The sequence below is a fragment of the Pundamilia nyererei genome, unplaced genomic scaffold (assembly GCF_000239375.1).
Source record: "Pundamilia nyererei isolate P.nyererei 1_Seehausen unplaced genomic scaffold, PunNye1.0 scaffold00052, whole genome shotgun sequence".
Classification (NCBI taxonomy): domain Eukaryota; kingdom Metazoa; phylum Chordata; class Actinopteri; order Cichliformes; family Cichlidae; genus Pundamilia; species Pundamilia nyererei.
Genome location: NW_005187453.1, coordinates 440,215 through 466,783, shown reverse-complemented (window position 1 = coordinate 466,783; position 26,569 = coordinate 440,215). Strand labels below are relative to the sequence as shown.

The following is a 26,569-nucleotide window of genomic DNA, read 5'->3' as shown; positions in this document are numbered from 1 at the left end:
CAATCTTTCACTTGGGATCCACAATCCGCCACAAAGCGACCAGTGATTCTTACTGCAATCTACGAAGTGAATACATTTCAAGGTTTTCTAGGTAGTCCGTCTGCCGCGTTAGCCTCCGTGAGCAACACTAAGTCAGTGTTTTTGGGTTAACACTGAATTTTCATGAGGCTACAGAGAGGTGTCTTTTTACTGTACAAGGTATACGCTGTACAAAAAAAAAAAAAAAAAGATTAAAAAACAAACCAAGCGCGCTGACCACCCCCCAACTGGGGGAAAAAAAAATTAAAGTAGAGAAAGGAATAAAAAAAAAACCCAAAAAAACAAACACAGAAGTGTCAAAACTCAAAAATGTGACTGCAATTCCTTTCCACGCATCATAGATGGACATCTTCACCCGCCACAGTGAATAACACAAGGTGTGTTCCTTTGTTTGATTTTAAAGTTAGGAACTCAGATCTGTACAGTTTAGTTATCATGTACAGGGCTCGTATTTCGTAATCCAAAAAGAGATCCTTGTAAGCAGACAGTCCACTCGACACCACCGGTGTTACGTACCAGTCAGACCAACATGGAGAGCATGCATCGGAGCAAATCCAGAGTAACAGTGGAATGTGAGGAAGACTGATACAACACTAACCTCAACAGGGAGGGGGACAAATTACTTTTAAATTTCACTCAGATCCACTCAGTAACCATATGACCATTTTTGTTGCTTTTTTACTGAGATTAAAACAGACTTTAGTGCTGTTCCTTTTAAAAAATATTTATATAGTCAGAAAAGTTCCTTAGGACCAATAACACTACTAGAAATGTGTTTCAAAAACACATATACAGCTGATTGTAATACAGAGACCTCCCTTCACAATGACAGTCTGGTGCTTGTGTGTTTGAGGTGACTCCTGATGTGGAGTATAAAATGCACATGCACGGTCAGATGGTTAAAGTGTAGCTCTGGTCTATTTTTAGTTCCCAAAATACCAAGAGAGTCTGACCAGAATGCCCACAAAAGAAAACCTATATTAGAGCTACCTTCTGTCTTCACTGCCTGTGTGCACTGACCTTACATGTGCAGTTTGTGCAGCTAGCATACACTGTACAAAACAGATCTTTAGTATTGTTGCTTATAATGCATTATGTTGGATTCTCAAATTAAACAAGTAGTTTCACATAGTGAGGACATTACATGAAAAGGCTGCTCTAAATGCTCGCTTTGATACGTTTTTGTTTTCCTACTCTTGGCTCTGCATGATGTACACGGCTCTGGCTAGAAGCACAAGAAGCTCCGCCTGCTGTTTATCATGGGCAGCCAATCATAAGGAGGCTGACTTAAAGGGAGAGCAGCTAAAACAGGTCAGCAAACATATACAGGCAGCTGCAGGTCAACAGAGTAACAAAGAGCAATGCAAGAGTAATGTAACAGTCCATGTAGAATCTGAACTGAATGATAAAAACCCCCAAAACGATTTCATATTGTTCATATGTTTTAAGAGATATGCTTAAGAGGTATTCCAGGTTGATTTGTTAGCGTCTATTGGCACTGCACTTCATATAAAATGTGCTCGGACACTTGTGTGTCAGTGTGCGCATTTAAAAAACAAAACAAACCCCCCCAAATATGTGGTGACGTACACCAGAGAGGGCAAGTAAGACCTAACCTGATCTGATGGGGACCAACTAACAAAAATGGTCAGAGTCAACTGGTATTATGGGAAAAGAAAGGAAATTATATGTCGCTGAGGTCAAAAGGGAAGTTTTATGAAGTGGATTTGTGTAGAGAAATCAGATGTTCACATGGAAGCTTCTTAGATGACGCACCACACAAATGAGCAGACTGACAGGCAGAGAACGTGGATGCGTGTGAGGAGAAACAGCTACAGAATGGGAGGGGAGGTCAAACACACCAAAGGCTATATATCCATAAAAATCCTTGTTTAGTAGTAATAATAATAATAATAAAAAATCAACTTGTTTAAATATGAATATTATAAGTCTGCTTTCTCATGGTTAGGAAATCAAATATAGTCTCTGTGGGGGTTAGGGGGGGGCAGGATGGGGGAACCCTCCTATTACTACAACTCCATGTCCTGGGCCTCGTCTTCTGAGAAGTCAGACATGGAGCTTTCAGATGAAGAGTCGCCTGCCCCCTCTTCCTGCTCCTTCAGAGCCTCCTCTGTTGCATATTTCTGAATGTACTCTGCGGAAGAAATAGAGAACACAGATTTAAAAGGTGAGCTGGCTGGTCTGCAATAAAAAGGAAAATACCTCCTGAAAGGAAAATACTTCTACAAATTTATATTCTGCTGGATACAAAAAACATGGATTGCTGCAGGTAACATATTTTCATTAGGTTGAACCTTTGATTTTCTGCTTGTACTCCTCTGGCCGATGAAGGTACATAGCAGCTGCATCTCCGTTCAGGGGATCGATGGGGTTTGGGTAGGCCAGCAGCTGGGGCAGGAACGACTCAAAGATGTTGGTCAAATCTGAAAAACACAAAAGGAAACCTACTGGTTAGAACTGAAGTTGTAGAGTCACCAGGAAAACTTGATTAAAAAAAAAAAAAAAAGAAAAAGAAAAGAAAAGGCGCTTTAGAATTTATTTTTTTTACAAATAATTATTAGAATTTTGTTTTCCTTTCCAAGTTACAGATCTATCCTTCATGTTTAAAGTTACATAACACTGCAGCTTCATTAATCCACACTGCCAACATAATCTGGTTTATCCCAACAAAGCCCTCGGAAAAAACAAAAAAGCTAATTCACATTAGATATGGTAAACCAAGAAACACAGAAGTACACTTACCTACATTTTTACTGTAATAATGATTCGAGATGCCTGGTCTGATGCTCTAATGTGCGCATGCATTAATTCAACAATCCAGAGGTTTATGTTTCACAGTTTGGCTGTTGACTGGCTATTAAGAACTCTCCAATACTCTCATTGTGCATGTCTCCCCACTGGATACTCTACCATTGCCTTGGAAAGTGGACTGCCCCAACTCCAGGTTGACAGTTTTAGGGTTTGCCCCCAAAGCATGTAACCTTATAAAGCTCTCCAATATGAACTGCTGTTCATTTAATGGCTGTTATTTTCGGGCAACTTGTAAATGTAATCTCTAATCTGAATAAACCTGGTAAAGAAATGTCATTCTGTTAAGTGCCCAATAAAAATCTGGGTGCTCTTGTTGAGTTACCATATCATAGCTTAGTTTAGCTTAATTTAAAAAGGGTCAGTTGGGAATGAACTCAAAATTCTGAGCTTGATAAACTCACACAGGAAGAAACAAATAAAAACAAAACAAAAAAAAACACCGCTTTTCACTAGGTCTCAGCTAGTTCTCTCAGAGCTGAGGGAGAGTCCAAAACCTGAGATGACACTTTCATCTCCTAGGTGTCACTGTTGGGTCCATTTATGTAAGGAAAGCAAACACTCCCCCAGTTCTTTTCCACTGTTTTTGGTGTTTACAAGATTAAATCTAATGCTTTTGCTCCCTCTTCCTTTGTATAGGCTCATTACACAATGCTTGGCTGACTGGCCTATTCCTGTCATTTGGCTTATTTCTGTGTGGTTTGTTTTGTTGTTATTGTTTTTTTTAAACATCCGACACAACAAAACCTACAGTAATCCACACAAATACAACATTCGCTGGAAAATAATTAAGACAGAATGAATTCTCAGTTCATTTTTATTGGTTCTGTAAATAGCATTTAGTATTCTCCCGAGTAGGAACATGAGCTAAAATAAATACCAAGGGATGCTGGAACATCTGCTAGGTATATTACAGTAAAGTCATTTATACTACTCAACAGCTATTTTAACCCTGTGAAGTGGATATTATGGGAAATTAATGGGGAATTTTACTGAGAGAAGGGCACGGGGATGCCAAGGAAGCAGGGAGACCAGCAACAGTGAGGGAAAGTAACTGAGTATAATTGCTCCCATCAAGTATATGTGGGCATGTCTTCCACAGCTGACAGATAATAACTCACTCCTGTCGAAGGTGACTGTTTTCTGACCTTGCTGGTTGAGAGTATTACCTTGTTAGTGTTCACTTTTCCCCACAGTAAGTAGATTAAAGAGCAACAGTACACCATTTGCTAAAGAGGAGCTGCCAGTATTTATTTTGTGCGGATGGCACTGTGTCAAGTTCTTCACACATAATCACACGACCCTCAGAGAGGGAACTCAATACAGACACAGAGCGTAGTCACTCACCATAAAGGGCTGTCCATGTCTGGTTGATGACATCTAAGCACACCGTTCCTGATCTGGGAAACAGAGAGGGAAAAGAGAGTTACAGGTTAAAAGGCCAAAGGCAGGCAAGGACGAATCTGTGTATGTTGCTACGCAGAGTTTTTCTTTTTTCTACAAAAGAGCCATCCTGTTTTGAAAATGTCTTCACGTTTGTTAAGAGAAATGCAAAATTAGATGCAACAGGTGTACTTCCCAGCAGCTTTTGAGCAAACTGTGGCCATTCAGCTGTATATTTCCTGTCAATTCTGAAAGTTGTGAAATATCATGTGACTAGAATGGCCTGTCCCTACTAAATATATAACTAAAACCAAGTTGCTGTGTAAGTTAATGTCAAGTTTCAGTAATTTAAGCTTTAGATTGTTATTGTTGACATATTCCTAGCCACAGATCAACAGTTATATAAATACACTTATTACAGACCTTACCCACTGGCTAATAAAATTTTTTTTTTTAACTTTGCCTTCTTTTGTTGTTGGGACCGGCTAGATGCCCTGCTATTTTTGGTATTTGAAACGCTACACTGTCACATATGGGGAGGAGGCACAAGTTTTTCCTGCTCACCTTTATGGACTGTTCAGTGGATTTACGGACTCAGAAAAGCAAAGAGCTTGACCGAGCAGGTACAAACGTACTTACAAACATAAGAAAAACAAAAGAAAAACACAGCAATTCTGAATTTTTTGGTCAAGTTTGGCCAATATTTTTCTGCTTCTCTTTTTGGTTTGTTTTTTGCCATCATTTTCTGGTGCCCAAAGATTACTGGAAATCACAGTGAAACAGTATTACTGGTACTTATATGGTGCGTTTCTTCTTTATTTGACCACTCAAAGCTAGTCCAATCCACTGTTCATCTTTGTACAAGCGCTTTGAACCTAACGTTCACACACTCGCACTCTTATAGATGCACCTTGGGGCAACTCACAGTTGTACAGTGTCTTGCTAAACGATACTTCGACATGCACACTAGAGGAGCCGGGGATTGAACTACCGACCTTCCGATTGGTAGATGAGCTACTCTACCTGCTGCCCTTTCAATACAACTCAAACATTTTCAGCTGTTAATTTTGTCATCTGTGAACATTAAGCAAGCATAAAATGAACGTGATGGCCAATGGCACTGCTATAACTGAGTTAGGTTAATCCTTTTCACATTTTAACATGAACATTTTCAAAACAAGACTTGACAACATACAAATATGAATTCTTGAGCTTCAATACTTGCATTAATAGTCTGAAATGGTGCAGCAACTTACGCTTCATCAATGTTGGGATGAAAAATCTTGTTCATGAATCCTGAAAAAGACATGAAATAAGTTAGGACAGTGCTAAAAACTAAAATTAAGATGAATAAGTCTGGATGTAAAGTAGAGTTAGAGTTCGTACCTATTGATGGTGATTTGAATGGGTATTTATCAGGAAGATCTACTCGCACTTTCCACACGCCTCCCTCATACGGTGCTGTACATAAGGAGGGGACACAGAATACATAACAAAAGAACAAAGCTGAGTGCAGACGACAGACTTTTATTCGCCTCAACATCATCTTCCACCCTTCGTGTATTTAAATGGATTTAAAAACCGTGTTATAATCAATTTTCTCTGCTACACATGAGCTTCCCTCATCACGTATCTGTCATTTTATGCAGTAATGCACTTCAGCCCAGGAGAAATCTTTACTTCCAAATCACTTCAAATAATACGCTGACATCAAAGAGGAAGCGACTCGGATTTTGCGGGGGTGTTTGGTGCTTGCCCAGAATAGCTGTGTGTAACAGGACCCTCGTGTGCTGTGCTGAAACTGAGAAGCACATACATGACAGATAACGCACATGACGGTTGATCAGCAATGGGGACAACAGTTCCCCTTTATTTGGCATTGTTTCGAGGCAACATAAACAGGGTCAAACACACACTTCCCCTCTTTGCTGATGCGTAAGTGACAGTGGTTTTAGTGTGACAGATGTTACAAGTAGCATATGAAAGAAGTATTTCCTGCTGATGAGGCCACACTCCTCATCCAAATTCCCCTCAAGCCTGTTCAAGCCTAGCTCCTTTCCGTTTTACACTTCGTGGCCTCAGCTCTAGTTTTGCGTTTCTTGCCTGCTGTGAAAAAGCACTTTATGTTCTAAACAAAGAGACTGACACTCCTGCAGCGGCTGCTCTCACAACCACATTTACTGTCACTTCATGCTCTGTAAATCAATCTTAACATCTCATTTGTTTTTATGGCGATGGCACTCATGTTAATAGCTGGTTTAAAATACATTAAAATGCTTGCTTAATAGCACTGCATTCAAGGGAAAAAAAGGTACCCTGGATAATCCCTTAATTATTTTAGAACATGTTACTGAATAAGGTCTCAGCAGCAATATTCAAAATGTCTGTGGAATGAGAGAAAAACTAAACAAAAAAACTGAAAGAAGAAAATCTTACTTCCTTGTGGTCCAAAAAACTTCACTACAAATTCATTGAGTCCACTGAGGATGGTGACTTCATGCTTGCTCTCGATGCTGTAGGACAGTTAAGGAGGATTGCTTCACGAAAAGCATAAACATAAACAAACAAAGAACTGCAGGACTGATTCTATCGTTTGGCTTCTATAGAAACAGTCAGTGAGCTGTGGTTGCTTCCTGTATCATCACATATTTTCCTGCATGGTAGACAAATGCACAAGAATAACCTGCCCGGTTTCCTCTCTCCTACCTGACATGATTGTCTGTATCACTGTGAATTATGAAGACTAAACAGAGGAATGACAGCTTTTGACAAATGATAATAACTTAATTGTTTTAATCCATAATCCTGGAGAGGCGTTATCTATTGCAACTAATAGCTCAATGCCATGCCCCTCGGGACACTGAATTAACATCAGGATGCTGACTGAAGTGTTCACCCATCCTTCATCTGCTAACTATTCCAAGTCTCTTTTCCATGTGTCACTCTCCATGAGCACCTTGGCTTTCTAGAACTTGATATTACCACACATACTTCTGACAAAACAGTACTCACTGTACGCATGTCTACAAACTGAAATGCTAATTTTAGTCACTTCTCATAGTTGTAACTAATGGAGCCGACAGCCTAAGAGTCCAAAATATACAGTTAATACTGTACTGGTAATATCAGAAAAGGAGGTTTCTATAGTATCATATATAGCTGAAAAAACTATATATATTGTTGAGCATTATTGGTGCCTTCATAGATGTGAAAGCTACCCATGTGAGCTGCACTAATGCTCCCAGGGAGTCTTTCATACAGTGGTGAAAACCTCCATGGGATGCTTTTTATACCAAGTCATGTCACTAATGAGCCCAATTAGCTATGAGATGTTTGAGATAAGATGTATTTTTAGCATCCCAGCTCAATGTTTTCAGCCTAAACTTGTTTCTGGGATCAAACTAAAACAATATGTATACATTTGATGTGTTGTCTGAAGTTTCATTTACAAATATTTGCAAAAACAATGATTTCCTGTTTTTACCATGAGCCAGGTTTGTTTGTTTTTGTTTTTTAAAAGAAAGGTGTTAGTAAAGAAAAACAGCCTGTGTTTTCATTTGCTACTCCAGTCATAGCTATAATTATAACATAAATAAAGTTTAAAAAAAAAAAAAAGAAAGAAGAAGAAATAGTCATTATCACACTAAGCATTCTGAATCACCGCTGTTTTTACAAAACCAAAAAGAAATCACTTTGCCTAAATGTGACCAAAGGAGATGATAATAAAAACATGAATCACCGTTTTCCACAGCGAACAGAAGCAGCTGTCTTGTTGATCCTGATTTAGTGTGGATCTAATTAGCAGCATCACTGACCCCAAAGGGTTAAATCAAACTGAAGGTTATTTTAAGTTCTGGTAGAGACTGCTAGGAGCAGATTGAATCCCTGGCTTCAACAAGGAAATGTGTCTATTTCAGACAGAAGAGGAACCTCTCTGTTCTGACTCGCACTGGAGTCAAGTAAGCATTATGAGGGTCTCCAATGCAAAATCCAAGGCGAACTAAATACTCATCTAAAGGTCACTAGGAAAACATAAACAAGCCCAGTGCCTAAAGAAACAACTCCTGCATCATATTTCAGTGCTCACACTCGCATAATTCCTCATTTTATTCTAGTTCTGCTCTTTATCTAAAAAGGGCATTTACACATCTAAAAGCTATATAAGACAAGGCAGCAGTGACAAGGAACAGGACGATACAGACTGTGTGTGTTGTGGTATGAAACAGAAACCGTGAGGTGTGGTGGGTGATAAGCGAATTATGGGGCTAAAACAACAGTAACTACACTGCACACTGACTGAAACTGGCCAGTCTAACTAGGAAGGCAGCGAAAAATCGACCCTGCTATATGATGTCACACTTACCTAAATTACAAAATAGAAATGCAAATGTAAGGGTCCTGATGGCCTATAAATATTAAACTGTTGAGTACGTTTAATATCTCATAGAGTAAGATAATGCTAACAGACACCACTGACATGTAACTTGCTTTCATCCAACTAAAATCTATCAGTTTTCATCTAATAAGGAAACAGCAGTCACATGTAGCCACAGATTCACCCAGTTTCAGCATCTGTCAGCAGCAGCTTCACCCAGACCAAGCTCGATTTGAATTTCAATCACTGCGGTTATACTTTCTATTGGAAAATTAAAAGAAAAAAAATATGGTTCACATGAATGCAATATGAATTCCAGCTTTTTAATTTAGGCTAAAAAGGCTAACGTGTAGAGTACACTTGACCCACTGATTGATTCAGTTAACCTAAAGATGAAGGAAAGAAGAATCTCAAAGAAGAATCTCTCTCAGACACAAGCTCAAAACTAATATCACTTCGATGTGATTCTTTCCATCTGTCTGGTCTAACCCAATAGCCTTTTCTACCCAATAAATAACTATAGGTCTCTGTTGACAATGTTCTCACACTACAGAAAAGGAGTTTGGCATGTCTGTAAGAACAGAGGGAAGTTGTAAATTCCCCAACTGTTTGATGGATTGAGATGGAATGTGAAAAACACAGCCAACCAACTTACTAGCTTAACTGAGCTCAACTCTAGATTTGTTTTTGGTTTGTTGAAGTCGACTGTGTTCAGATTTGGCAAATAAGTCGAATAAACAATGTCAACAAGCACAGAAACACTGAGAAAACAGAACCTCTGCAACATTTACATGTGTATCCCTTTAAGAACATGTGACTGATTTGGGTGCATTTAGTTGTAACATGAGATACTTTGTATCTTTAACATCTTGAAAACATGGTAAAACACACTTGGATCACAAAAGGCTCTAAAGGTATAAGCATGCAGTGTAAAAGTGCAACACACTTAAATGTTGCACCTCATCTTAAAAGGTTATAATATGAAGTGCTAAAATAAATAAGCTGATAAAAGGGGAACTAAAATATAACTAAATCATTTGTCACCCAGCATGGGTAATCCCAAATACCCAAACAGAATTAATGGAAAAAGGACAATTAACTACAGAGTTATATCATTACTTATCCCACCCCCATGCAAAGATCGCCTGTCCAACCCTTCACCTTGGATTTATATAGTTAGAAATCACATAAACAGGTAAGTCAATAAATATAATCCAACACACGGAGCCCAATCAAGCTAGGAGAACATACATAAATCCACACAGATAACAGAAAGCCTTGAACTGTAACCTAAATTCCTTCACTACCAGACTTTATTACAAGGATATACTGACTTCAACATGCCAGCTCACTCTTTAATAACACAGTGTTAGACATGAAAAAAGTAATAAAAAAAATAAATAAATAAAAAAAAGGTACAAAAGAGCTCCTCTCAGACTAACAATTACCTTGTTACTCCAGGACTAAGGTCAATGTTGTCCTGATATTTCTTCTGTAGCCTATAAAGCACATTTTAAATACTTAGATGTCAAAATATGCAGTAAATAGCATTTACAGTTGTGGTCTAGACATGTCTTGTTTTCTTTCTGGTCCATTCAGGCCTCTATCCCTGCCTGACCCAGGATCAAAATATCCCTTCGCAACCAGCCTCGTTCCAAGTACAGAAAACAAACACGACGGAGAATCATAAACAGCATACTGTTAAACAATGTGGCGTCAAATATGCTCAAACATTTCGCTCTTGGAGACAGCAGTTGTTGATCTAGTGATGGGAGGCACTGGCTATTTTCAAAGCATGTTCCTGTCTCTTGCCGTTTTTGAACAGCAGGGGTCGAGGAAAAGTCAATTCTATTCATCTGATCCAATTCATGTATTGCATCAAAGGACAATGACGTGCAATTAAATCAAACAATCAAACTGACTGCACAGGTCAGTTATTTACAGTTTTGCCTGAAACTACCAAGATTTCAGCCTTAATTACATAAACTGTGACTTGAGCGTCATCCAAGTCAGAATTATAAATCACATGCAATCTGACTAAGCTAATAACATGCACACTGTTTTACCTTCCACGTCATCAACATGCCAGGCTAGAAAAAGTATGCGATCCTCTGCAACAACAACTCGACCACAAGCACAAATGAGAGTCGGAGAGTTTGGAAGTTTAGATGTGCCCTTACCTGTAAACGAATGGCATATAAAACCTGCTATTGGAGATCGAAAGACTAAAGCAGCAGCAAGTCTAAAGACTTGGGTGTTAATCAATCTATAATAACATTTTCTAGAACAATCCCCCTCCCCCATAAGACTGAAAAATATTTTGTACCTGGGATGTTGCTTTAAGTCCTAATTTTCCACCATGCAATCACACTAATGATTTCCATCCACCATTTGTTCTGCCTGTCATATGGACAGCTAGCGATTGTAGCTGCTAGCAATGCTCTGTTGAGTCATTTTATTATTGCGCCACAGATCAACAGGTGCACGTATCTCTACCTTTGTAGCCTGGTGTGTGTTTTTGTCTCAAGAGCAGAAACATGTAGCAGACGCAGTTTTCTTGCATATTTGGTAAAGCGCTGTGCTTTGTTGGAGGATGTTGAAGGTGGTCTCTTTTAGATGTTAAATCTTTGATGGAGGCTAACACATACAGTGGTGTGAAAAAGTGTTTGCCTCCTTCCTTATTTCTTAGTGTTTTGCATATTTGTCACACTTACATGTTTCAGATCATCAAACTAATTTTAACATTAGACAAAGTTAAACAGAGTAAATACAAAATGCAGTTTTTAAATTATGGTTTCATTGATAAAGGCGAAAAGCAACACATCATGCAATGATCTAAAGAAGCACCTGAGAAACAAGGTCACTGACACCTATCAGTCTGGAAAGGGTTACAAAGCCATATCTAAGGCTTTGGGACTCCAGTGAACCACGGTGAGAGCCATTATACCAGGGGTGGGCAACTCTAGGCCTCGAGGGTCAGTGTCCTACAAGTTTTAGATGTGTCCTTGATCCAACATAGCTGATTCAAATGGCTAAATTACCTCCTCAACATGTCTTGATGTTTTCCAGAGGCCTGGTAATGAACTAACCATTTGATTCAAATGTGTTGACCCAGGGTGAGATCTAAAACCTGCCTCAAGACCTGGAGTTGTCCACCACTGCATTATACACAAATGCAGAAGACTTGGAACAGTGGTGAAGCTTCCCTGGAGTCAACATCTCATCCAGGAGGTCACAAAAGACCCCAGAACAACATCCGAAGAACCGCGGGCTTCTCTTGCTTCAGTTAAGATCAGTGTTCAGGACTCCACCATAAGAAAGAGACTGGGCAAAAATGGCTGCATGGCAGAGGTCCAAGACAAAAAGCACTGACCAAAAAGAACAAAGGTTCATCTCAGTTTTGCCAGACAACGTCTTGATGATCCTCAAGACTTTTGAGAAAATAGTCTCTCGACTGATGAGACAAAAGTTGAACTTTTTGGAAGGTGCATGTCCCCTTAAATCTGGCATAAAAGTAACACAGCATTTCAGAAAATCATCATCATCATCATACCAACAGCAAAATAATGTGGTGGTAGTGTGATGGTCTGCCGCCTCAGGACCCGGAAGACCTGCTGTGGTAAATGGAACCTGAATTCTGCTGTATACCAAAACATCATGAAGGAAAATGTCCAGCTATCTGTTTCTGACCTCAAGCTGAAGTGGACTTTGGGTTCTGCAGCAGGAAAATGATCCAAAAAACACCAGCAATTCCACCTCTGAATAGCTTAAGAAAAACAAAAAACAAATTTTGGAGTGGCCCAGACAACGTTTTGACTTGAAGCTGATTGAGATGCTGCGGCATGACCTTAAAAAGGCAGTTCGGGCTCGAAAACCCTACAATGTGGCTGAATTACAACAATTCTGCACAGACAAGTAGGATAAAATTCCTTCATAGCGCTGAAAAAGATAGCAGCTATAGTGGCCCAACCAGTTATTAGATTTAGGGGTCATTTTTTCCCCACACAGGGCCATGTAGGGCTTTCGCCCCTCCCCCTTAATACTAAGAAATTGCACTTTGTGCCATCTTGTGTTATCTTTGTCTATTATTTGAATGTGTTTGATGCTCTGAAACGTTTAAATGTGACAAACAGTTAAAACAGAAAATCAGGAAGGGGCAAACACCTTTTCACACCACTGTAGCCCTTGCTCTCAGACATGTCCAGGCTCATCCAGCTGTTGTGCATACAAGGAAACCTAACATGGCAATGCTATAGCGATATTACACCTTTATATAACTTCAAAATTTAGACTGGTATTACCACGAAGGATATGACACAGCACTAGAAGAAATGAATGATTGTCCTAAAATTCCTCCTTGTCAGTAGGTAAGAATCAGACTTTGGAATGTGGTAAAAATTATAGAAAATTGTTGAAGCTAAAGGTTCAGAGGCAAGATGTAAAGTAGTAAAGTGAAAGATATCAAGCTACAAATTCCCTTTTCAATGAAAAACTTACAACTTAGAGAGTACCATATTTATATGTCTGTGTTTGGAGATGAGGAACTCTAAGAAAGTCATCTCTATTTTACTTTCACTCCCTCACACACAGACTGTAGCAAAAAATATACAATCAAAGGCCTTGGAGATGAAAGGCAGGAAATATAGCAGCTGCCCTCAGGGTGTATGCAATAGGTAGGCTTCCTACACCGAGAGACAAATATAAACGACCAAAAGAAACACACATTCACACCCATTAACAACTAGATGTAGAAAACTATTATTTCTATGAATACAAGCTGCAATTTGCAGAAAAACAGACAAAAACAAATAAACAGACAACAAAGTCAATGTGACCAACAAGACTGTTCCTCCTGTTTAAAAATGGATTGAGAGACATGAATTATGCATGTGAGCACGTGAGACCATGAGTGTTTACTTCTTTGAAAATCTCTGCCAGCATACAACTTTATCTGTACATGTGGATTGTTCCTGCTAAAGTCCAATCCTGTGTTTAAGTCTGGATGTGTTTGTGCATTCAACTTTGTATGTATTACTGCACCGCGCCGAGCCGAGCAAGATTACTGTGTGACCTCCACTACACTCTGCTGCCTGAAAACAGAGGCAGCTACTGTAGCACAGCAACCATCCTGCCACTGCAGGCAGAGCGAGTGATAGGCAGGGTGTTTCTGAGAGAGAGTGATTTAATCAACTCCACACCAAACAAACACTGTTCTCCCCTTGCAGTCATCATCACAAAACCTCACTGACCTACAGTCTCCCTCTTACCCTGAAGTAAACACTTTCCCCAAATAGGGCATTTTCCGATATTGCTAATTAAGAAAAGACAAATAAAAACAAAACAAAACACAAAAAAACAAAAAAAAACAAATGTAGCTTGGTGTTAATGGGGATTTTCCGCCTGAAAAAACAAAACTAAAATTAAAATACAAACAAACAACAACAAACCCCCCCCCCCAAAACTAAACCCCAGCTCATCGACTCTGTAGACAGATAATCCTGTGAATACATGGTCAGCTAAAGAGGAATGAAAATGAGAACAGAATCAAGCCTGCAGCTGCAATTCAACTAGTCTACAGATGGTTCAAACCCACCCTTGTATTTACAAGAGTGATACGACAGTGGTTCTGTTTATATCTAACAAGATGTAAATAATTAATCTATATAATATGTAAACTTGCCAGTTGCTTTACTGGCTCATAAAATGACATGAACTCTCCGTTAAATCTAATCCAATGCAGAGCACATTAAGCAAGAGTTCTTCAGAGTGTCTGCAAAGTAAAACAAGCCAAACAAAAAAAGTCAAATCAAATCAAATTATTATTATTATTATTATCATTATCATCATCATCACTCACTACTTAAACAATCCTGTAGTGATATACACCAGAAATGCCAGCAAATATGCTTCCACGCTTGTGCACCGAGGCAGACTCTGCTCACCACGTTACAAAGATTGCAAGGTACACGACGGGGAACTGAAGTACACAGTGAATCAGAACAACAGCAACATAAATTAAAGAGTAAACAAAGGATTTTACTAATATGAGAATTTGATTTACACCAAATTCATTTTGATTCAAATTGTTCCTGAAACTGTGAATGCTGTAGGTAAAAACCTCTGGTGCTACAATGTTACTGATAATTTGTTTCAAACTACATCAGTAATGTGGAAGCAGATAGGTTAGCCTTCTGCTTATTTCATGTCTTTCCAACATCTCACTAAGAATAGAAGGAATCTCTGTGTCCCTCACCTTCTCTCAGTGCCATTTTTTTTTTTTTTTTTGCATAGTTTCTCCACTTTATTATTGGGCATTTTTAACCCCCTTTCTAGACAAATGCAGAAAGCCAGAATATACCACAACAGCATTATGGCTCACTCCACCAGAGCACTTGAAAAAAAAAAAAAAGCTATGTTAGCTTACCTATCTCTCTGCTTAAATAACAATCAAAATAAGCTGGCTCTTTGGGAGCAAAGATGATGATTGATAATTATGGTAAATGAAGATGGTTGTTACTAATACCAGATGTCAAAACGTTTAGTGAACTGCATTCCTGCTATGGATAAAATATGTCACTATTTGTTAAGCTGCACACTATACTTTACTACTCTATAGTTATTTTCACATGCTAATATGTGCTTCTTGCAAGTACAGCACCTTTGGGTGGCAGCAAACATCTACATGCTTCTGAATTTAATATTTTATATTCAAAAGTTAATTTTTTCATGATATAATCAGACTAAATATTCCGTCTGTGTTACTAACTGAAAAAAGACAACCATTTAACTCATGGCCATATGGTGATCTATTTTACACTGTAAAATTTTATAGATAACACAGCTATAAAAAAAAATTTAAAAGACGGGGGGAAATGGTTAATTCACGTTTAAAAGGCTAAACAATGCAAAAGGTACATCTGCTCAATGGTAACAGGTTGTACCTTGGACAGGCGCAGCTCTAGTTGTGCTTTAGAAAAACAAAGAAGCATTCTTTTACACCCACCACAAAATGAGCATGTTGGAAATGCTGAATGGAAATGGCTATCCTTTGCTTTTTTTTGTTGTTTAAATCTCAAGTGTGGTGTTATTCAGCAAAGCTGGGCTTAAGCTGTCTGTTTTAGAATCAGCTCCGGCTCCTTCTGAGACATAAAGAGTCTGAATGCTGTTGGAGGACCGGTGTGTGGGGCCTGTGCAAAAGAAAATCTTGCAGCAGGCTTTACATATCAATGGACATATGCCCCCAAAGGCCTGACTCAACTGAAATCCGATTGTAAATGTCTGGTACTGTTAAGCGGCGCACTCACTGGAAGGTGGATGGGAAATAAATTAAAAATAAATGTCTGTTTTATTTCTGCTTCAAAGATCCACGGTCTATAATTTTACACATTTAATAGGACTGCTTTCTCAAATATGCACAATCATTGCTCCTGAGAATAATAAACCTTGGGCAAACCTTTTAAACATAATACAGATTTCAAATTTCACCAGATGTAAAAGCCATCTGCACAAGACAACAACTTGCACTTGCAGCAAAATTGAAAAGCTCTTTTTTTTTTTTACCCTTACTCATTTAGTAATAAACCGTAAATAGCCAGCTCAACATGCAAGAGTTAGCCAAATGTATTATTCACTTTGCAATGCAGATTTAGTTTTCATCAGATGCAAGTCTCAATATACCAATGGCTACCTCCCAGTGTGAGAGCCGGAGGAGCTCAGAATTGAGCAGACTAAGTTCTTTGTCTTCACTGGTGAGAGATGAGAGCCCACCCACTGCAATCAAATGTGAATCCTTCAGCTGCTCCTCCTCTCAGCCCTTCACTAAATCAACAGTCTATTTACAGCAGTGGTGACAGAGTCTGTGTGTGCGCACGTGCATTTGAGCTACGTGCATGCACATACAAATGAGTTGATCATTAACACAAAACTGAGCCAGTGCAAGAAAAACAATGGCCTGGATCTGAAGCAGCAGTCTAATGAGAAAATCTAATAAACAAGATGTGCTGCTTATTGTACAGAGAAAAACACAAAAAAACTCAAGAGACATTTTCAGGAAATGGCTATGGTGAAATTCGCTTTAATTAGAGAAACACGCGGGGTTAATTTTATCAACTTGACACAGATGAGAAATGAACAGCAGCAGATTAGCACAGTGAGGCAAGTATAGGGTGTGTAAGTATAGGTTGCATTTTTTTGATAAGGGCCTTTTACTTTATATGCAGGTTAATTTCGAGCAAATAAAAGCTGCAGTGGTTTTACTGCAACATTTAAACAGGCAGATCCAGCGGCTCTGGCCTACATGACCAAACTTAGTTACCCCATTGTCACTCCTTTGATTTTCCACACTAAAGCACCTCTGCATGTGAGTGACAGAGCCAGGCTGAACTCCCAAATGCTAGGGGAGGGGAAAAAAAAAAAAAAAAAAATCATGCGAAACAAAGAGAGGAACTTCAGTCCATCTGTTTTTCCAAGGGAACGCAGCCATGCGTGCAGGAAGCTTCGCTGTATGCACTATGGGATTAACAGTGAGGGCCTCAAACACCCTACTGTCAGCGATGCCTTGCTCCTGGACCCCCAAAACAGGACTGTCAATCAGTGTGGCACCTCCTGAATAGTAGGGGCCTCATACACAATTGACTTTGTTACCTTGCATTCATTCACAAAGTCCTAAAAACGATAAAAAGCAGGAGCTCGGTTGGATGATATGTTTTAAACACGCCTGCAGTGACACAAGCAAAGTTATGCACCAAATGTAAATAAAGATAATAAAAACTGTGTCAACTGACAGCATCATGCATGCGGTTCAACACCCACAAAATCTTGACAAGACTTATATTTAACCGAATTTTAAATTCAATTCGATTTTTTTGTATGCTTTCAGATATTTTGCCTGTGGGAGTAATAGTATGGGGAGTAACTGAGGCAAAGGACAACTGTGCTTTACACTTTTTATACCTACAGCACGTCACATTATCTTGCAACCACAATGAAAATAAAATTGAAGTTAGCAAGTTTTCTATGAACTTCTTTGTGTCAACTACTGTGTAGTTATTCCAGCCCAGTAACAAAGCATGCTGGTAGCTTATGCAACTTCCTCATCAGACCAGGGCATTCCACATTTTGCTCATGGGTTCATTGTGCCATCCATTTAATCAGTCAGGAAAGAGCATACAACTGCTGGCTCCTTCCCTACAATAAACTGCATCTAGTTAGTTCAGTCCAGCAATAATAGCACTGAGTGCAGTTTAGCTGCCTGTGACTGTGCGACATGGCCTGACGCAGCAGCAGGAGGTAGAGAGGGAGGGGTGGGTCACAGGGGCTTCTCTAAATGGGAAACACAAAAGAACCTACCGCTGATGCTGTCCGGATGTCATTCTACATGGGCACAATGGGCCAAAAAAACTAAGCAGAGAGGAGATAAAGCTCAGGATTGGTATTACACTTAGCAAGGGAGGAGGGATGCTTTGGAGAGGACAATCAAAAATGTCCCATGAATCTGGACAAGTGAATAAATCAGATTGCGAAAGGTTGACTGCTGCGTAAAAAGTTACTTTTAAAAAATAATTTTAAAAAAGTCTAAAAATGTGAACTCTCCTTGAAAACTGCAAGTTGAGAGGTGTGATGCGCAACACCTTTATCAATATAAAAGGAGGTATATGCTAATGTTGACATGAGGTATTATGATGAATACTGGAGCAGATTAAAGCCTGTGACACCCCTCTGCGCAACTCTTAGCAGACTTGAATAAAAATTGCTGGTGGCCATGCTCCAGAGAGCCCTTTCAGCAGGAACTCAAAGGTTGAAAAGTACAGCTGGGATGTCATTTTGAGGACATCAGATGTCCAAACATCCCCTCTGATAGAGCGAAATTTTATTTACAGCAGAATATACACCTCAAGTCTTTACATCTCATGTTAATTACATTTTTAGCACCTAGAGAAGAGACATTTTAAAACTCTTCTCTGTTGGTTTTCCCATTTTTAATTAAATAAACAATTTCGCAGTGTGTTAACTGAAAAACCAATTTTGTAACAATTACATTAGATAAATTAGAATTGTCACACATAAAGATGTCCAAGTCTTATTGTTGGTCAATTATATGCCAAGCAAAAGCGAGAGAAGTCAATAATAAGAGCCTTGTTAAAATGACCTGTTTTAGCATGCACAATAGGCTTAGTGCTATGTAATTCACCTGTTCTCAAAGTCCAGGAGCTTTCCACCTGAAAGTCTTTGTAAAACAACAAGACCAATAAAAGATTATATGCAAATAACAGCACAACTTCCTACACAATATGTACAGTCAATCCCACACAACAGGCTGAATGTAAAGCTCTTAGAAGTGACACACTGTGCTAAGCTCCTTCAAGAACATTGTGTTCGACATCAAAATCAGCCCAACCGAGACCAAGACAGAATACCAAATGTCAAGAGGTTATGCAGATGATAGGAAATTAATGTTAATTTAATGTTTAAGAAATCCAGTCTGTCAAGAAGCGGTCAGTAAATATCGTCTCATATTGTATAGGAGGGAACGAACTAGCAGGAAGACGTATTACAGTGGAAAGTCACTGTACACTAACGCTTAATGTCTTCTCTATCAATATTTCACAGAATTGTACAAAGAGTAGTGAGTATTAGCATATAAAAGCAGGCTGCAGAGTATTGGCTGGCTTGGGACAAAGCTTAACTGAGTGGTGCTACATGTTAAGGTCATTCTGACATTCATTTTCACGAATTCCCGCACGGCCTCCGTTCTAGATTCACAGCTCTCCGGTGGCCAAAGCAAATTAATGCACAAGGCCTCTCAGAACCTGCGTCTGTCTAAAAGCCAGTGTGAGTTTCAGGTTTTGGTTACACTAGGGGGAGATGCATTGATAGCAAGCACAGAAACAGGTTCTTATTGATAGTTTAGAAGAAGGGCCTACTAGAATCTGGAGACCTGCCCGCTCAAGATCAAATCCAACTCTTTAAGATCTACATTTAAAACACACATAGCTGTCATTCTTAACACTTGCTGACCACTAGTCTTGGATGGTATGTTTAAACACTCAGGTCACTGTACAAAACTGAGCAGGCGGTATTCAGCAAACCTGCTCTTGCCTGTCAGTGAAGTAGCTCAAGAAGGAGAGGGGTTTTACTACACTCCAATGCTTTGTGTGTGGGTGTCCACACTACAACCCTTACAACTCTTGTTCTGTCTGTTTCAGCACCCTGTCACAATTGCTACACCTTACACATAAATGGTGTTGAGCGGGGGAAGAATAAACTTTACATACTCATCACCAATCTCTTACTGCAGTAAAAAAAAAGAAAAAAAAGAAAAATATAATGCTATAAATAGTATTCAAAGAGTTATATATTATTGGTCTACAAGCAGAAATAACTCAATTAAGACCAAGCTTGAAAACAAAAACAAACAACACACTGTCAATATTTTAATTTTAAAACTATTAGTTTGAAGCTGTTGGGGTAACTTCTACTTGTTTTTGGTTTAATTCTGACCAGCCCACTTCTAACCCCATATTTGCAAAGCTTTTACTGCGATCCCATCAGCTGTTCTAAGTCCCTCCCTCGTGTGGTTTCCGGCTAGTAACAGGCTACCCAATCATTAAGCTGGCTTCCACTGTGCTGGGACAAAAACAAAACTACTTGTTCATACTGTTCCTTCTGGAACATTGCATGGACTGGAAATCTGACGTTATGATTCACTTTTATAACTGCTTCTGTCATCCCTGAGTGAAGCTAAACAAATAAAGCAGCGGTGCAAGAGTAAACATGGTGACGACGACTTGAAAAGCAGAACACACTAGATGCTGCCAAAAAGTTCAAACATTCCACAGTGAAAATGACTGTAGGGGACTTGACACCTGCTGTACCACGTAACAGCTGCCACACTCAGTTCCAGATCCATTATGTCCAAAACTACACGTTAACACCCATCGAAAATGAGACAAGTTAGTACTGCATGCATTTGCCTGTTGACACTGAAGTACAGTGAGAGACACTGATCAGGTGGCCATTTTGATGCTGAAATTAACCAACTGACTAGCACGCCAGTTCAACAACGCTCGTTGCAGGTCTTCTTGTCAAGTGGTAGATCCAATAACACACATACCAAACCCTTAGTGGGGTTACAAAGCAAAGCTAGGTAGACCCAGATCGCTATACACGCAGCAATAACGCCAACGTCTTGCGACTAGAACAAAAGCAGCAGCGTTTTCAGTTGGGCTTACGTTATGTAAACAAGGTTCTGTGTAAGCGTGTGAAAGGGGCAGTTTGAGTTTGATTCCCGTCATAAAACAGAGGAGTGAACAAAGAAACCAAATTGCCACAAGGTGTTTTAGGTAGTATACCTCTGCTACATCTGTATAAGGAGAAAAACGTCGGCGTCTGTGCGGATATTGCAGTAATTTTCAGAGCTGGAGAGCAAGCTCTAGACAGCTAATGTTAGTTACAAAGAAATAATATTGCGATGAAAAAAAAAATGCCGGAAGGACCTGTGACCGATCTGATTAGCTAATACAGCTGTCCCGATAAGCGACTGAAGGTTCGCAGGACAGAAATAGCTAACACTTGGCTTTGCTAGCAAAATGTTGTTTACACAAAACACCAGTCATTCACTGTGAAAGCATTTTCTGCTTGAGGGGGGTTTCAAGAAAAACAAGCAACACCAATAAATAGAGTTCACTCATATAACGTTGACAAACTGTTCAGCACATAGCTGACCAGATAGCGATTGAGAGACTGTTGTTTATGTTCAGAAAGGATACAGTTTCACCACATCGGTATCCATTCGCCTTTTACCCGGACTTGGAGACGACATTTTTGCTTCTTCCACCGCAGAACACCCGTGAGAAAGCTGAAAGCTAGCCCCCCGGAACGCTAGATAGTCTAGCAAACGGTACTATCCGAAAGTTAACATTTGCCTCCAGAAATGCTCGCAGCGAGACGTCTTCTCACTTCAACGTATCTCTGCCCTAATGAGTAGCTGAGCTGTCTCTAGACCTCTGCCGTTCACTGCCTCTCAACGATATGACCATGGTTCCGACACAGGGATCCCTCCGCGAATGACGTCATATTATGTGCGACCCAAACGTCACCATAAATGGCCATGTTTGTAGTTTTATCCAAAATATCATTGTTTTTAATATTTAAGTTTCATTTGGAAACACGTACATGCCTGTTTATACAGTTAAAAACTGATATATTGGAAAAAAATATTTCAAGATGCTCATAATTGCGAGCAGTGGCTCGGCTCCACTAGATTGTCACCCCCACATGTTGGCTGTCAGGACTTGCACCCCAAAATGTCTGGCAAGACCAACAGTCCATTTCAAGAACAGTGAATGTTTTTTGGGGGGAGGGGGGGCATCAGTCTTGTGATTCATTTCTGTTAACTGACTAAGTTCCCCCAGAGTTATGCGAAGCTGAAATATACCTCATATCTTATTTATAGAATACAAACAAGACTTAATCTAGGGAAAGAATAAATAAAATGGTCATGGCTAAAAATACCACTTCTACAAGACCACAATACCTATCCATCTATCTATACATAAATACACATAAACACACTTCAGCAAATAAAATTAAAATAAACTTTAAAAAACACATTCCAAAAAAAATCTTTGTGAAGCAGAGCCATCTGACACATTTGTACTTTGTGCATTTTTCTTGGATTTACAATATAATTTCATTAATTTTTTGACTGGCCTTATCTTACAAATCTCAGAAGAACGACATGCAAAGTAAAACAAACATTCAGAAGAGCAATTTATTAAACCCTTTTAGGAGCGTCTACAAAGACAAAGGTACATGCAAGAGAGTGAGAACTGCATCGGTAACGAAATATCACAGAAAATCAAGAATTTCAAACCGGGTAGCACGGATGAGAAAAAACAAAACATCACTACTCCAAAAAGATTCTGCTCTCTTCGAGGACAGCTATTGTATCCATCTGGTGTTTAAGCAAAACAATACACACATAAGTACTTCCTCACAGTCTATTTTTTTTTTTTTTTGCTAATCTGAGGTTAATGTTTACTGCTCTTGCAAAGAACTCAAAATACGATAAAGGTAAACATCATCTTTCCAGTGTAGAGCCATGTGGCCCTTTCTCATGATCTTCTATATTCCACAAAAATCCAGACCATCATGTTGTCATCAAGGACTACCAAAGCAGACTTTGTGGTCATGTGGATGGCGGTACACATCCCAAATCTTGTGTAGCCGAACTGAAATGTTTTTTAAAAAGCCACAGCATTCATTCATTCATTCACATTTTTTACTGTTTACTGGGAACACATTCATTTGTCTAATGACACAATGAACCTTATTTGTCCTTGACAAACACTGAACAGAAACAAGACCTCAATTGATGGCTTACATTTAATAACATTTGACACTCCTGTCATTCATAATATGGATTCTGTACCACAAACAAGAGTGGAGGTCAGTTCATCACTTCAGTTTTGCAATGCTGTTTTTGTTTGCAAAGAGTCTACTGAGATGGCGAAGAGGAAACCTGCCACTGTCGGAATATAGCAAACACCCTTTTAGATTTGTCACGGGGGCCCTGGAAGAAAAAACAAACAAACAAAGCAAAAATCTGTAAATCTATCATATTCATGTCTGATGACTCTTTTTTTATGAAATATAAATATTTGAACTTTTTGTCTTGCCTGTGCTGGACTGCCTTCGTCTATACTGGAGTTCTTCTTCATGGGCATGAGGAGGTCCAGAGCAGCTTTCCAGCCCTGCTGATAAAGTCCTGAACCTTTTTCTGAAAAAGGGATAGCCCCAGGATCCACATTCTCCTTTCCAACGGAGATCCAGGGACACCATTCCCTGTGCTGAGCTAAGGGGTCAAATACATTCTTGGGCAAGGGCCCATCCTGAAATAAGAGATGGTAAGTCAACATTTGTATTATACACCTCTGCCTTAAAAAAGGGAATGTTTGTCTTTCGTGTTTTTAATTTAACAAAATTTCTAACTGAAATGTAAACCAAACAAAATACTCAAATTACTCTTGAAACACTGGCTGAATAACCAGGCAGGACTGTACGGATTCCCTCAGATAAAGTCTGATGCCATCATTTAAAAAAAAAAAAAAAACACACAACAAAAACAAACAAAAAACCTCAGTAATGTTAGTTCTTACTAGACCACCAGCTGATGAGAGGCACAGGCGCTTTGGAGGCAGGCTAGTAGTGCCGTCAGTCCCTGAGCCATCTCCCTGTCCTCTACTGCGAGTTGCGGGCCTCTTGCCCCTCGTCAAAGGGCTTGGCAGTTCTTCGCTGGGGCTAGGTGAGTCTCTGCTCCGGGCACGCAAGGCCACTGGGGAGGAGGTACCCTCTCCCTGTAACATACACCAAGACAGCATAGAAGCAGCTTAGTATATTCTGAAGTTTACATTCACTTGTTCTAATTGAACGGATTAATAAGCGTGCATCATAGCTTGTGCACAGCGTGGTTCAGTGTTTTTCCAGCTAATGGCACAGCTCGGGAAATCCGCCTGGTCCTCCTCCTTACCTGGTCAGAGCGGGTGGAGTCCTGGCTCCGCAGCTTCATGCGACAAGGAGTTGTAGCAGGGCTCGGTGAGGTGGAAGTCGAATGCTCTCCCTGACCATCATTTGGGGTTGCTGAAGCAGGACTGGTTGCCCGAACAGGGGTGCCCAGTGTATTTGTTGAATTGTCTGCTTCACCTCCCATTCCCTCCATCTGATGGAAATTCCACAAGCCCACCTTGCGCATACAGTAGGAGCAGGTGAGGATCGGCAGGCTCATGGCGTGCAGAGCAGGACTAAGATGGAGAAAAACACTTTTTTTGTCCCATGTTTCTAAATTTTCACGCAACTTTTAATGTCGGCATATGACAACACTGATTTCTATGAAAGGAGTTTCGAGTTACATCTCACCTTGCTGCCCAACCGCAGAGAGAAACAATACATGCTGCCATCTGGATAGCTAAAGGCTCAGAGCAAGGAGTCTCTCCCATTCTTTTTTGTTCTTCCTCAATCACCTGCAGCATACTGCTGATAACGTCCTCTGTCAAAGACTGCAAGGAAAGAGTGGCCAATAAGTATAGGTGAACGAGTGACTCAGACAACTGTTTCTATAATCTCGATACTGCATTCTTTTAAGTGTATTCTCTAATGTAAATAATATGTATAATGCTTCAAACAGCACTGAAGTCAGTATCCTAAAAAGGCTGAAGCCCTTCTGCAGCTTCACCATAGACTTCAGCTGCTCCGGTTTCATTGCTGGCAGCTGCTGTGCAAGGAGACAGGCGCTCTGGAAGCGCTCCAAAAAGGCAGCAAGAAGTGTCGATGGTTCACAGGCTGGAACAAGCCAGAAACGTTCTGAAATAAAAGCAACATTTACCATGATCATTACATGGACAAAAAAGAAAATCAAAGTTTATTCAAGGCAAATTACTTTTGCTGATATATACGTTTTATGCAAAATGCTTGCTCCCACCTGGACATGGAAAGTCAGGCCAAGGACAAAACTTTTCATGCTGTGTCTGAAGCTGCCTTGATATCTCTGCAATGCGGCTTTCATCTGTTTAAAAGAGGAGATGTGCTTCAATTTAAAAAAAATTTTTTTGGCAGCCCGACAATATCAACCTAACCTTGCCAAAAAAAACCAAAACAACCTGTTTGTCCTCTAGTGTTGTTATTGTGCAGTTGCTTTAAGTTTCACTCACATTTTTCAAAGTCTAAAGTTGGCTGCAAGGATGCACATAGGAAAGCCTGGCAGCTGCAGCACTTGAGCATATCACAGCCAACACTGATCCAGCCATATCTGGCACACATCAAAGGGGAAAGTATGCGTGGTTTGCCTGCCCATTTCAAACAGTGCGGCGCTAAGGGAAACTTCAAGTTACATTCAGCAAGGACATGTAATAATAACAACATAACATAAAAACAAGAACTAAGATCGCTCATACTGATTCAAAATGAGGGGAAAAGGATATTGAATAGGATTCCACTCTTGAGAAAAAGGCTTCTTTGTTCGTTGCTTCGCAAGGTGCTTGAGAGTTGCTTTTCACTTCCAGCACATTCAAATCCCCTTGTACACTGAAATCATCAAAAAGGGGAAAACACATCTTCAGTATGCAGTTTTATTTACATGATTGATAAAACAAATATAACTGGTTAAAGCTATGCGTACTTCACGTTATATGTTTCCTATTTTCATTTTATAATCGCACACTACTGAATAGAATCGATTCGTTTAACCTAATGATGGAAGCAAAACCGCAAACTTGCAAAGTAAGGAGTTACTACCAAACTTAAGGTCCCCACCCCCTCTTATCTCTAACTGTACACAGTGGCGACAATTCAGATGCTACCATAACAAACTTGCCCGATGAATACAACAATGAAAGCACAAAGGCGTGCCAGTTCCTAGCTTAGATGCATCCAAACCTGCGGAATCTCGTCCGTCTTCTCGTTATGCTGACTGAATGAAGCTAAAAGTACAGCTAGCTAAGTGGCTAGGCAAACTAGCTAGCGCCAACTTGTTCTCCGTCTTTTTAAATTGAACCATGAGCGCTCTCTGATTATAAAAAAATCGCACCTGTTGGAACCCACGCCTGTTGACGACACCCCCTCATTGAGAATTTCACGAACTTTTTCCGGGGAAACAATAGCAGACTTGTTGTGATTAGAATTGCCGAGACGATCCCCACGACTGCCGCCGAGAGTCGCCATGATCGGCTCTGCGGTCCCACGGAAAATACACCCTGAAACCGACAGTTCCGCTTCGTGATGCTGCAAGACCACAGCGCTGCAACAACATCACTTCTTCACCGTGAACATAGCTTAAATTTCAGAAGCGTAATTCCGTAAGGCTAAATTCATAGATTGACTGTTATTAATGTTTAAATGTAAAGAATTATTTATTTGGTATTTAATATAAAAAAATTTGGGATTTAAAAT

The 26,569-nt window shown here is 39.7% G+C and overlaps 2 protein-coding genes across 3 annotated transcripts; both read right to left on the bottom strand.

Moving 5' to 3' along the window:
• Positions 1-320: 320 nt before the first annotated feature.
• Positions 321-21,690, bottom strand: ube2h (ubiquitin-conjugating enzyme E2H (UBC8 homolog, yeast)). The gene is made up of 7 exons (XM_005733431.1): positions 21,394-21,690; positions 6,688-6,764; positions 5,638-5,712; positions 5,508-5,547; positions 4,216-4,268; positions 2,355-2,483; positions 321-2,194 (listed from the first exon to the last, which is right to left on the bottom strand). The coding sequence occupies exons 1-7, from the start codon at positions 21,444-21,446 to the stop codon at positions 2,070-2,072; spliced, it is 552 nt and encodes a 183-aa protein (XP_005733488.1). The 5' UTR covers positions 21,447-21,690; the 3' UTR covers positions 321-2,069.
• Positions 21,691-22,383: 693 nt separating this feature from the next.
• On the bottom strand, positions 22,384-26,410 carry zc3hc1 (zinc finger, C3HC-type containing 1). Of its 2 annotated transcripts, none has more exons than XM_005733429.1 (10): positions 26,208-26,410; positions 25,603-25,705; positions 25,333-25,483; positions 25,104-25,187; positions 24,858-24,985; positions 24,542-24,681; positions 24,156-24,426; positions 23,785-23,982; positions 23,305-23,517; positions 22,384-23,198 (listed from the first exon to the last, which is right to left on the bottom strand). In XM_005733429.1, the coding sequence occupies exons 1-10, from the start codon at positions 26,339-26,341 to the stop codon at positions 23,124-23,126; spliced, it is 1,497 nt and encodes a 498-aa protein (XP_005733486.1). In that variant the 5' UTR covers positions 26,342-26,410; the 3' UTR covers positions 22,384-23,123. The 2 variants fall into 2 exon arrangements, with proteins under 2 accessions (XP_005733486.1, XP_005733487.1); XM_005733430.1 differs by lacking the exon at positions 26,208-26,410 and adding an exon at positions 26,057-26,172.
• Positions 26,411-26,569: the final 159 nt, after the last annotated feature.